The sequence below is a fragment of the Nannobrachium achirus genome (genome assembly GCF_963921795.1).
Source record: "Nannobrachium achirus genome assembly, chromosome: 4".
Lineage (NCBI taxonomy): Eukaryota > Metazoa > Chordata > Actinopteri > Myctophiformes > Myctophidae > Nannobrachium > Nannobrachium achirus.
The window spans coordinates 12,742,134-12,755,395 of NC_137813.1; the positions used below are offsets into that span (position 1 = coordinate 12,742,134).

A 13,262-nucleotide genomic window follows, 5' to 3' on the forward strand; every position below is an offset into this window, starting at 1 on the left:
CTTGATGGAGGGGAAAGGAACTGGTTGGAATAACGTGTTCCTTCCACGCGCTACGTCCATCCCGGGGAAATCCCCCCCTGTCAGGTGAAAAGAAACAACTTGGACTACTCATGCATTGAAGGAAGCATGAGGTCAGTGCGTTGTCTTCCCAGGCGCGGCAGAGGGAGAGCAAAGCCCAGGATTACAAAGGCAATTAGCACTGGGTGAAAATGGGTCGCAATTGCAAAAAAATTGCAAAAAAAAAAAAAAAAAAAAATATATATATATATATATATATATATATATATATTTTTTTAAAGAATACGGAGGATACAGGTAATTATATCTCACGACTGTCATGTTTCAGGGCTATGGAGATAGCTGAGATTTGTGTTGTTAAAATGTCTTGCAGACAAGACAGACAGACACAGGATTACACTGTGCAGTAACTGTTCAAGACTAAATGGCATCCTTTTCTGGCGTAGTCTGCTTGCATCACTGGTGGGAGAACACGGTGGCAGACCATGGATTCTGCTATCCTGTCTTTGTACGTGGCAAACTACAGCAAGCAATATTCAGGAACAGGTCGCAAATGGCGAGTCTGAACAGCATTTTGCAATTAAGACGTCAAAGTGTTATGCGTTTTACTTAGAACCTTGAGGGTTATAGCTATACCCGGGCTTACGTCCAGAGACTCTCCATCATCTTTAGCTGTCTGCGCTCTGCGATCGAAGAACTGAAAGTGAGCTCATTTCGTGGCGGACCCTTTTAGCGCAGAAATAACATGAACGGATCATATTCTGTCAAGGTAATGGCCACGCGAGATAAGCCCTGATTGCATTAAACTACGTTAAACAACATTAAACTCACTTTGCCACTCGATTTACCATTCACTTTATGCATGCACATACCCTCTATTGATTCAGTGGGGGAAAATTCAGTTCAGCTTCCTGGTAAAATGAAGGATGGATGGATGGATGGATCTCCATTAATCGATCGATAGATGGATCAATGAATCAATCTATCAATCTATCAATCAATCAATCATTCAATACAGCAATTTTATTTCCCCCAAAGTGAAGTACCAGGACTTGTTCTTTTAGACAATATCGACATAACAAACATGCTTTACTTTTGCATTTGTTTATGTGCTACAGTTTGTCACCGGTCAACAACCGAAGTGAATGGAATCACCACTTCCGGTTCCCTCCCTCACCAGAGCACAACGGTAACAGATCAAGACGATGGAAAATATTTGGACTGACATTGTTTTGAGGACGGTAGATGCAGAGTATACAACCTGTCTGACGTATTGTTGTGGGGAGAGAGGAATGGTCAGCATTGGTCACTGAGGATTGTTTGACATACCGATGTTTCCTGTTGAGATTGGCACATTTCACCCAGGTTTTTTCATCTCACTTTTTTTCATCTCACTCACTCACTTTGTCTGCTGACCTCACTCAGCAACAAAATAAACAGAACATAAACAAAAATAAAAATAAAACAATTCTCAGGAGGCAAGCAATGAGCACCCCATGATGTGCACTGCAATGTAGTTTCAAATGCAGTACATGCTTTTTGAGAGTGAAAAAAATAACAAGACATGTGTGACGTGTGATCTGGGCAGCTTGCCCCAGGAAATGTGACAATCTCAACAGCAAACAACGTTATATGCTAGTGGTTCAGAAAAAATAATAATACTTGGAACGTTTGCTTTTAATGTTGTATGAGCTGGTATCCAGAGAAGCCCTAATACTTACGCATACATTAAAAGTAGAGTGTGACTTCAGGGCATTAGAACTCGGAACATAAGTGGTGTGTGTGTGCGTGCGTGCGTGCGTGCGTGCGTGCGTGCGTGTGTGCGTGCGTGCTACCTTGTACGACTGTCAAAGCATAAGAAATGAGCTTGGCTCCGCTGGCCCACGTGGGAACGGGCGTAATATGTTTTCTTATGAAAACAATGACAGAAAGATGCATGCATTTCATCAGCCATTCTCCTCGTCTCGGGGAAAAAAAGAAATAAAAAAAGAAAAGAAAAACGACTGTTGCCGGCGAATAAAACAAACCCCTGAAGAATTGATTGATTGAATGCATACAACTGAATCACTGTATGTCGGTTCTTGGAATACACTGACATTCAGTCAGACAGTATTGGTTTCACATACACAGTGAAATCCCGAGTGCACTGGGCTCTATTTTGATTGTCTTACAGTATGTACCAGCTCTTATGCCTTAACTCATACTCCGCGATCCCCGTAGAAACCGTAGATTTCCCGCTGTACCGCGGTGCCATGCCCGTAGATCCCGGAAGTTTAATTAGCTTTAATCATTATGAAAGGATTAAAAGTAGTATCGCTGATTTTCGCTGATTCTGGCTCTTTAGGCCCGCCCCCCTAACTGTATCCGGTCATTTCCGGTCTGGACCAGATCTAGCTTTCCGTATCCGGTCTGAGCCTGGGCCATAGTCCCGCCTCCGTTGGTTTACATTGTAACAGAAGAGAAAGCTACTCGGCGATGGAACACTCGTTTTTCAATCGGATTTTTGCATTTGGAAACTTTGATCCAGTCTCTACACGCCTGGATTATGATCCCCGCACATATCGTGCGTTTTGTGCGCGAACGTGTCCACTTGTTACCATAACGCACAGTTGGCTTTTTTCAATGTTTTTTCATGTAAACACTGGCGGATAAGCAGGGATACAGCGTGGCAACGGATATGTCTATTTCAATGGGGGTTTTTTTATTCGAAAGCTTGTCACCGAGTCTACACGTCTACTAGATGAGTCGCGCACAGATTGTGCACGATGCGTGCGCGTGCCCACGTTAAAAGGTAAGGACAATTTGGCAGCTGCTTACTTAAAATGGCAGCAAAATTGTTAACTTAAAGGCCTGTGCATACTGTCTCCGACCACCAAACTTTTCGTCGGAAAGTTCCGACTTTCCGACGTGCAGCTTTCCAAACTCTAATTCGAGGGAAATGCTTTTCAGAAGATGCGAGTGACGTCATTTTGTAGTAGAACCGGACCTTCCCGACGAAAGGTTCGGTGGTCGGAGACAGTATGGACAAGCCTTTAAGTTAAGGCATAAGAGCTGGTACTTAAGACAATCAAAATAGAGCCCTCGGTGTCAAAATGGACCCACTTTTACACCGTCATATCCACAAGTTTCCAAAATCCCATCGTGCATTGCGCAGAAGGTGTGTGGCGGTTTCCGGCGTCGCAGCCGAGAGTGATCTACAAGCTCACAACCGTTGCATTTGCGACGCGACGTGAGCTTTTATGTCTGCTGTTCTCCAGAAGTGTCCTACAGATCATTTCTACAGTAAATTATCAGGTGGATATCCAATTAAAACTGGGAAAGCATCCGTGTCAGTTTTTTTTGCATTGGCTATTCAAAAATAGCAGATGTACAAGATGTATACATGTCAAATCACAAAAGAAGACAACTAGTGATTTAGAAGGCATTATTGTAGAATCAGCATCAGGGACGTGCTGGGCCCGGGAAAAAGAGTTGGAGAGGCCCTCATTGCGTGCTATAGAGAGAGATCTCTCTCCATAGAGCTGCTGCTACTCAAAGATTTGCCTTTTCAGATCATGACAAGTGACAAGCCAGTGGGACAATTACATGAGTTACGGTATATTTCATCGTTGTCGGGTGGAAACCTTATATGTCCAAAACCGTTTGTTTTGTATTTATCATTTAAAAAATGAATTTAACTAGTGAAAACAGCCGATCTACAAGCACACAACGCCTCACACCGCGAGGCGTTGCACATTTGAAACTTGGAGATACAAGGTTTCTGCCCGACAGTGACGATTTACTTTGTTGGCCGCCCAGCCCCCAAAATGGAACGAAGGCCGACATTTTATTTATCTATTTTTTCTAATGGCCGACCTGGACCGGCCGGGAATGAACCGGCCGTTCAGGAATTGTCCCGCTTTTCCCAATGGCCAGCATGTCCCTGATCAGCATGATCACTTCAGATTTCCCCAGCATGCACGACACTGAAAACAGAAGACAAAGCGACTCCAAACGGCCCTGGAGGCGGCCTTATATTCTTTATTAAAGAGTAGAGTATTAACAATGGAAATACACATGATAGCTTTATTATTAGTATTTTCTTTTTTTCCCTTTTTAAAATCCCAGTCAAATGACCTGCAGTGGCGACGGAAAGCAGAGAGCCTCATCGGACCCCTGGTCTGGTGGTGGTCCTTACAAAAAAAAGTTCCTGGAAGACATTTCCGTTGTTTTTTTTGTGTTTGTTTGTTTAATCGCAAAAATGAGGTCCTTACACACCTGGAGCGCGATGAATAAGCGGTCCCAAAAATACGTGTGGGGAGGGGGGGGGGGGGGGGGGGGGCGAATATCTCCCGTTAAAACTATTCATTCCGTTTAGGGATGGGCCGAGATGAAAATCTCACATGATAACTATACCGCGGGACAAAAACTATTTGCGATAGAAACAACTTGCACCCCAGCATACATATTCTAGGGCAGGGGTCTTCAACGTTTTCAGGCCAAGGACCCCTTCGTTGAGAGAGAAATGAAGCAGGGACCCCCACAACCTTTTCATAGATTCCATATTGTTTCATTGTTTGAGAGCACGATCATCAGTGTATTTTGGTTTCATGTCAATTTGTGTTTTCAGATATTTAACCACTTGAGTCGTCATTACCTAATACACTTTCTTTTTCCCCTCTACACCAAACCTCTTTGCCAAAAATAGCCGATCTACAAGCTCACAACGCCTCGCAGCGAGGTGTTGTGAGCTTGTAGATCGGCTATTTTTGGCTAAAGTTCTCAGAATATGGACACCAGCGTACAAGTTGTTAATTTAAAAAGGATTGGAAGATTTGGAGGACCCCCTGTAGTAACTCTGAGGACCCCCTTGGGGTCCCGGACCCCCTGTTGAAGACCCTTGTTCTAGGGGGAACATAAGACAGATAGCTGATCTACAAGGGTCATTGTGAGTTGTTGTCGGGGAGATCTGGAATAGACGGAACAAACGGGTCCAAGCACAGAGCCAACTCATGTCGGACAATTTCACCAATTAATTCAAATCTGCGTTATGATTATATAGACCCTATTCACAGCCCGCCCACGCATGCGCACTCAGCAAATTTCTCAGCAACTTCCTGGTGCTGACGTCAGCTTTGGAGGGTAAAATAACATAGAAATAGCTGGACTTACAAATCAACAAATCATTATTTCGAACGGTAAAGTAAATTATACCGCTTTGTGCCTTTTACTATCTTGTGTTCTTGATCATGCTAGCCGTATTTTATACATTACTATTCGGAAATTGCATTGAATTTGCGATTTCTGTGTTAACTCTATGGGATATTAGTCGTTTTTCCCCTTCTACCGTGACGTCAGCGCCAGGAAGTTGCGTAACGTGAATTTGGTCAATTGCGCTAAACAATAACAACAATCAACGTCCTCTCCCCAGTGATGAATAAACACTGAAAATGTGTCTGTGAACATTTCACATGAATCTGTTCATCTCACGATTGCCCCATTCATACAGGTTGACGTGTTTAAAATCAACCTCATCTCAGAAATATAATTATGTCGCTTTATCGCCTCGTCATATGTGACTGTAGCCAGGGATCAACTCCTTTTTTGGGGTTTTCCGATCCGGTCTAGAGTAGATATAGCCTCGGGATCCAGGCATTTCAAGAAGAAAGGCCTGGGCTAGCCCCCCCTGTAACTGTGGTTCACAACATTTTAATTGTAAAATATATGTAGCCGTTCAGATATCTTATTTTACATCAGTATTGTTCATGTGAACTGGTTTGTTTAGGCTTGTCCATTATAATTATAAAATCGCTATGATTTATCACTCATTTTCCACCGCGGATCACTTCCTCATTTACTCCAAAATCATTGCCCTCGTTTAAAATGTGTAATCGTTTTGTTTAGTATAATAATCTTTTACTCTAACTCATACGCCGACTAGCGTGACTAAACAAATTGATTCGCATTATGAGGGGTACACAAAAACAATGCGTGTTTTATTTTTTATTTTTACTGGAATCACACAGCTTTCACAGGCTTTCCTGAGAGCGGAAAGCATGGTGACGCGAAGTTAGCGTGAACGCACTCATCACGACCCCGGACAACAGCACAAAAATATAATCGCACAAAAATATACGCTCCCGGTGTGTACGGAACCTTTATTCTCATATTCTCTCGGGTAATTTAATCTCTAAATTGAAATGGAAGGTATACAGAAATGTAAAAAAAAAAAAAAGAAAAAGAAAAAAAGAAAAATATCTTAATCGTAAGTTCAATGACAGGCTACAGTATATTGTCTCCCAGAAGTCATTCTGTCTCACATTACAGCAAGACAGAGTTTTTAAAAATCCTTTAAATAACAATAGGTTAATTTGAAGGTATTAAATACTATTCAATGTTGGCTTGTTCTCTTTTAGCGTATTCAGCTTTGACAAACAAAGTCCGTGTCCTCCTGTCCCTTCACCATGACATCACGCTGCTGCCAAAGACATTATTGCACTCATCACTCTCAAGTCCACCGTTGGTATAGAGTTTATTTTTTATTATATATTTTTTGCATTGTGTCGCGAGGGGTCCTCCCCACATCACCTCCCTCCTCGTGGTAGCTCAAGGCTGCAGCATACTCCAACCGAGCGGTGGCGACTTTCTCTCGGCTTGGGCAGGAGGTCGATTAAGAGCAAAAAATGACATCATGAGAACTTCGGCGGCAGTGCCTTGCCGACCGTTTGGTTCGGCGGTTTCTTTCACCTCCGAGATTTCACAACTAGCCGGAAAACACCTCCGCTAGCTGAACAGCGTTTGTGAGATATTGGACAGAGATGTCAAGTTGGGCGTGATTTTTTTTTTGTTTTGTTTTGTTTTGTTTTGTCTTTATTCTCTGCGTTCTGCCCAAGGCTTGATTCTGCCGGCATCCAAACAACAATAGTTGCCAGACCCATGAAATGGGTAGGCCTACATAAGCAAATGTCGGTCTGTCTGTCCGGGTTTTCTATATAAAGGGTATATATGATGATGACATGATGATGACATGCCTACAAAAGGCATGATGTCATAAATGATGATGACAGACAGGGGGTCTGGCACAACCAGGTTGACCTGGTCTAGTTTTTTTTGAAGAGAGGTTGGCTGAGGAGGTTAGTAGGTACAAGCACCCGTACAATCCCTCTAGGAGTGACCATAAACCAGTGGTTCTCAACCTTATCAGACCGCGACCCCCAAAATAATCATAATTTAACAGGGGACCCCTCACCCTGACGAGCACTAACAGTTGAGGCATTACATTTTGTATAACAAGGTTCTATTGTGAAAATAGCAGATCTACATGCTTACAACGCCTCGCCTTGCGGGGCGTTGTGAGCATGTAGATCATCTATTTTCAACATTTCTGCCTTTAATATTTGACTTTGATTTTAGAGGTATTTCAAGGGTCTTAAAAGTCCTTAAATTGTCACTTTAGAAATGTGCAGATACCCTCTATACACTCATACTTTATGTTGGTTTGGTTACTGTTGAGTGAGAAAACAATGTTTTACATTAAGCTAATCATCTGGGGACCCCCTAAAATAATTTGGGGATCCCCACTGGGGGTCCCAACCCACAGGTTGAGAACCACTGCCATAAACAACAATGTAAAAAAATAAAAAATAAAAAATAAAAAATAAACGTGATAAACTTGCCAGAGCAGGAAGAAAACGAGAGCAGATCCAGGTGGGATAAAAACATTGTTACAGCTCGGTACACAGTGCTGGAACGGAGGCCACTGTGGCCGCTGCTAACACTACCTACTGAGAGCTCAGCTCTGGGAGAGGGGCGCAGAGCACAGAGCTGAGCCGTATCGAGTGTAAAATAGTTTTTCAAGCCCTGCCGAAAGCCGGGAAAAAAAGAAAAGAGCGTCAGCTTGGTTTTCTTTGAGCATGCTGCAGCCTTCAGTCTGACCCGGCGGTCGGAGGTCCGGTGAGGTTGTGTGTGTGGGGGGGGGGGGGAGGCTCAGGCCAGGGGTCATCGCCATGCTGGCTTGTGTTGGACTTTCTTTTTGTCAAAATGCCATTTTTGCCACGGACTCACAGACAAAATGAGTGGACAACAACATGATCAGAAACACAGAGAGCCCTGAATGACCATAGCAAGGTCTGAGAGTGTACAAGAGTGTTTCCATGTGTACACGCTCAGAGATAAGGGGGGGTCATTGCGAATAAAAACAATACGGCGTCGTATACATATTCTGAAGAACAACCGGAGACGTGACATTCAGTAATTGGTTATCACGATCAAAATAAGAACATTTAAATGGCGCGTAAAAAAAAGAAAATCTTCAACCTGCCACGGACAAGGCCATAAGTCTTTGCCACGGACAAATGTTTCCGTGTATACGGACATGTCGATGACCCCTGGGCGAGCCTCAAACCTCAGACTCCAGGCTGGAGACCCTGCCCCAGGGCTTTGGCACATAGGGACTGTTGACTCTGCGCGCCACCAACACCTGCCTCCCACGATCCCTGCCCCCGGAGCCGCACGGGTCGTCCCGCGCGCCGCCGCCTCCCGCCCCCTCGTACGCCCCGAACATCCTGTTCTGATACGCCACCGGGCTGTCGCCCATGCGGGGCGCCGCCACCATCGCGCCGCCCGGGCAGTGGCTGTGGCCCGTGGCGCAGGGGTGCAGCAGGTGGCAGACGTCCTTGTGGGAGCCGTAGTACTGGGGCCCGTGGGGCCCCCCCGCGTGGGCCGCCAGGGGCCCCACGTACACGGGCAGGTCCGTGTAGGAGTTCAGGTAGGTGGAGTAGTGTCTGTGCACGTGCACGGTGGAGGAGGAGCGGCGCAGCGCGGCGGCGTTCTGCAGGATGGCCTCGCGGTAGGAGGGCAGCCGCGTGGACTCGGAGTACTTGAGCTTCTGCTTGTAGGGGTACGAGTTCATGTGGGCGGGGTCCAGGTAGGCCGGCTCGGCCGCCACCACCGGGTAGCACGCCAGGTCGTTGCCCAGGCTGCCGTAGTGCCGGTGGTGCGGCCGGTGGGGGGCGGCGGCGGCGCCTGCCGCCGCGGCGCCGCGGGGGAACAGGTCGGGCATGTCCACGGCGCGGGCCGACGGCGACGAGGCCGAGGCGGCGGACGGCTTGGTCTCGTCCACCTGGCGGATCCGGTCGCCGCCGCCGCCGCCCCACGTGGCCTTGAGGAAGGACGGCCGGCGGTGGAGCTTCTCCTTGCCCCCCAGGAGGGGCATGCCGTCGTCCATCATCTCGGGCTCCAGGTAGGGCTTCATGCAGGAGTTGCAGCTGGCGCCGGCACTGGGGTAGTGGCCCGCCGCCGCCGCCGCCGAGGAGCACGCGGCGGCGGTGGGAGCGTGGTTGGCCAGGAGGTGGTTGGCCCGCAGCTCGGCCAGGCAGGCCGTGGGCTCGTCGTACACGTCCGTCGTCCTAGCCCCGGCCCGGGCGTCCAGAGGATCGAACACGTAGCTGTGGGACCTCTTCTTGCGGCTCACGCAGTCGGGCGGGTAGCTGAACTTCCTCCTCAGGGGCCCCCGGTGCTCCACGTAGATGTCTGGCACCTGGAACTCCCGGTAGGGGACGAAGGAGGAGGCGGCGTGCCGGCCGCCGTGGCTGCCGTCCACGTACAGCCTGGAGGAGTGGCCCGGCGTGGCCGGCTCCCGCATGGCGAGGTGGGGGCTGCTGAGGCTGGAGATGGGCAGCGTCCTCTCGAACACGTGCTGGTTGCTGCGGACCGGCAGGGTGTAGCGGAGCGGCGCGGGGCCGCCACCGCGGTTGGCCGCCCCCGAGCGGGACTTGTCCAGCAGGGGCTGGGTGCAGCTGTCGTAGTGCATGGGGAAGGTGGGCGTCAGGGCCCGCTGCGGGTAGGGCGAGTGGTGGTTGTCGGTGATGCTGGAGATGTAGGGCAGGCGGCCGTGGACCACCGCGTGGCCCATCATGTCGGCCCGGGGCGGCAGGCCCACCACGCGCATGTTGTTGTCGCAGGGCCCTCCTCCTCGCCCCCCTCCTCCCCGGCTCCAGTTCTCGATGGTCTTGGTGGCGTGGTCCAGCGAGTTCTCCACGCGGGCGGTGGACACGATGTCCTTGGCCGTCTTCAGCATCTTCAGCATGTTGGCCTGGGTGTAGTTGGTGGTGACGTCGGGGTCCTGCAGGCTGCTGCCGCGGTCCGTCTCCTCCACCCCGTTGAAGCAGCTGTAGATGCCCTGCAAAGACAGACACACACACAACGTTGGACGTGCGTCAGAGTGAACCCTTTAGGCCTAGACTTATTGAATGCTTGTTAACCAGTGAAAAATAGCAGATATACAAGCTCACAGCGCGGCTGCGAGCTTGTAGATCTGCTATTTTTGAAAAAGTCGTGAAAATGTTTGCAAATCTTTGAATATATGTATTTTCAAAGCGAACGTTTGTAACTCAAATTTTGCTTCTGGGTGGTTCCTGGAACTAGATATTTTGAGATGGGGGTCCGTGGCCAAATACATATCATTTTGGGGGTCCTTCACATGAAAAGGTTTGAGAACCACTGACATAGTAGTCTCTCAAGAACAGACTAACTGAGCTCCAGTTAAGTGAAAAGGACCTTTTCTTTGACGATGGCTGGCCAGATTGCTGACAGGGTTTTTCCAAAAATCTTAGACACTTATAGAATCGGGTCAAAATTCTCATTTTCGCGATTTTTCAAAAATAGCAGATCTACAAGCTTGCAGCGCGGCACTCGGTGCCGCGCTGTGAGCTTGTATATCTGCTATTTTTTTTATATTTAAAGCATAAAATATTGCGTCAGGCCTAAATGGGTTAAGACAGGAGTGGGCAACTTTGATGATGACGAGGGCCACTATATTTCCACACTTACTCCAGAGGGCCATTATATTTCCACACTTACTCCAGAGGGCCACATTGCATATTGTTACTGTCGGGCATACAACTAGTATCTCTGTATTTTAACTTTTTTCTTCCGTAAATTAATGTCCTATTTTTTCATTGTAGTAAGTCACACAAAAGTAGTACAAATAGCCAATCTACAGGCCAAAAATGTGTCGCAGCTCCCCCAAGACCCAATTCCGGATAAGCGGTTGAAGATGGATGGATGGACATGCTCGCTGCAAGCTTATACACCGAGAATATGCTAGTAGACTGAAAATATGCTACCCGAGATATGATTCAAAAAACGTAAAGTGGTCTTATTCCACAATGCTGTAAAATAATTTACAGGGGTTCAGAGATGACTATTTTACTTGTATAATATGTCTATAAACAAATAGCTTAATTCACTGTACAGGGACTTTAAGGAACCAGCATTGTTCAAAGCCTAAAGGATCCCAGCCCATTAAACCTGTATAGTGGATGCACTGGAAAGCCGAACGTTTTGGCATTCTCCAAAACAGACTTGTAAGCGTTTCATCTCGCCACTTCCCATTCTCTCCATCGACGGATACGTATTACCCTCCAAAGCCCTGGTTTGATAAATCCACCGTCTGGAGAAAGGTCCTTGCCACCGAAACGTCGACCTTTTTCAATAAATCAATGCTGGAGGTGATTAGTGTGTGCGGAAATTCACTTTATTTCCGTTCTCTTTTTCCTTTAGAAATTGGATCTTTGGAGGGGATTTGATTGCCTGTACCACAGAGGAGACAAGTGGCGTGCGCGTTGTCCTGTACTTCTCCATAAATCCACTGGCCGATACAAAGTCAGCTCATGAGGTAGCATCGCAACAGCCAGACTCAGAGTCTGGGAGTTCTCCATAGACAACGCATTACGCGATGACGTAGTTACTCACTTTGACTGACAGGTCCAGTCAGTAGTCATCAGCACATCAAAACATCGTCGGGAGAACATCAAATACGTCTTTTCTAGACAGAAATTCCAAAGGTGCAAACTGTTGTTCGTTTTTAAGTTATGAGATGCCGTTGATTTCAGATAAAACTTCGCTTAATGCAGCTTTTATTTGCGATTTGTGAACTCGCGTCGGACATGGGGTCCGCCATGTTTGTTTACAAAATGAGAGAGCTGTAGCAGCCGCTCGACCAATCAGGAGCGGTGTGAGGCGGGTTCGCTCGAAATGCAGCCTTTTGATTTAAGATTTTAGAAACCCAAGTTCTAATAAAGAGGCTCGATGGGAGGGACACCAGACCGAGAAAGGAAGCACATTGGTGATGACATAGCTCGGGATGGCTTGCGAGGCTACTCATGAGGTGCACTGCGATGAGACAAGAGTGCAACAGTGGCTGTGTGTCTACACAAGCAACTTCCAACTGCATGGGGCCTACTGGTGGAGCATGAGGACATTGCAAGTGGGCCCCCAAATAATTTACAAAATCATATTTTATTGCTATTATATTAAAACAAATGTAAAATGAAAATAATGTGCCATGGCATGTTTTGCTTTAAAGATTCTACACCATGCATTTAAAAATAATTGCATTTCTGCTTGGCTTTCAGAGCATTTTCAGCTGCAGTACCACCTTGTCCTGAGTGGGAGGACTGCGCTATTGAGCCAGTTTTTGGCCCCACACTCCTCCCCACCTCCTGCTCAGCAGGCCTGCCCATTGTGATGTCACAGTCGGACCTAAAATCAGACAGCCCGTTCTGAGACCTGCTTACATAGATCTGCCCATAAACTGAGAAAGACACAATGGTCAGAAATAGGACTTTGTGAGAATAGAACATGCTGGTGGGACACCAAGAAAATACATAAAAATTGGAAAAATAAAAATTCATGGTGTAGTCCCTTTAAAACCTTGCCAAATGTGTTGTCATTGTGATACTGCTATGGTTCCACTGATCCTAGCCAGAACACAATAGATTGATTGATCATTGAAATAAACATGCTGTGAAAGTTCCCATGGCCCACCCATCAGACCACCTATATGACCACTTATTGCAAAACGGTCTGTAACCGTTGGTCTACAGTACACACAGCTCACTGTAAACTGAAACGTTGCCAAAACTGGCATGGTGTAATTTTGCATTATCGCAATAAATCATACCCTGCCACTGCAGACACATACAGTAATCATCATGTATGTATGCCAAAATGTCGACATATGGTCATTCCTTCCAACTTTGCTGGAGAGTGCACAGACTGCCAACATTGTTTTTTGATGAAAAGTCATAGAATATTCCACGATGGTCTGATTTTCGTGGGAGGGCTCAAAGGATGCGCACAGATGTCCTGGAGTTGGAAAATAATTCCTGTCCACTCGCGACGACGCACCGTTTTCGCATGCACCTCGCTTTCCACCACTCTCCCCATAGACTTAACACTATGAGGCTTTTACTTCTTTTCCC

The 13,262-nt window shown here is 47.0% G+C and overlaps 1 protein-coding gene across 1 annotated transcript in view; it reads right to left on the reverse strand.

The window, feature by feature from the left end:
- Positions 1–8,395: 8,395 nt before the first annotated feature.
- Positions 8,396–13,262, reverse strand: part of grin2ca (glutamate receptor, ionotropic, N-methyl D-aspartate 2Ca) — a gene marked incomplete at both ends in the record, with an annotated part of 125,170 nt that continues 120,303 nt past the window's right edge. Inside the window, one exon of the mRNA XM_080723949.1 lies at positions 8,396–10,177. Within this exon, the coding sequence (XP_080580075.1) occupies positions 8,396–10,177 (1,782 nt within the window). The remainder of the gene's footprint in view (positions 10,178–13,262) is intronic.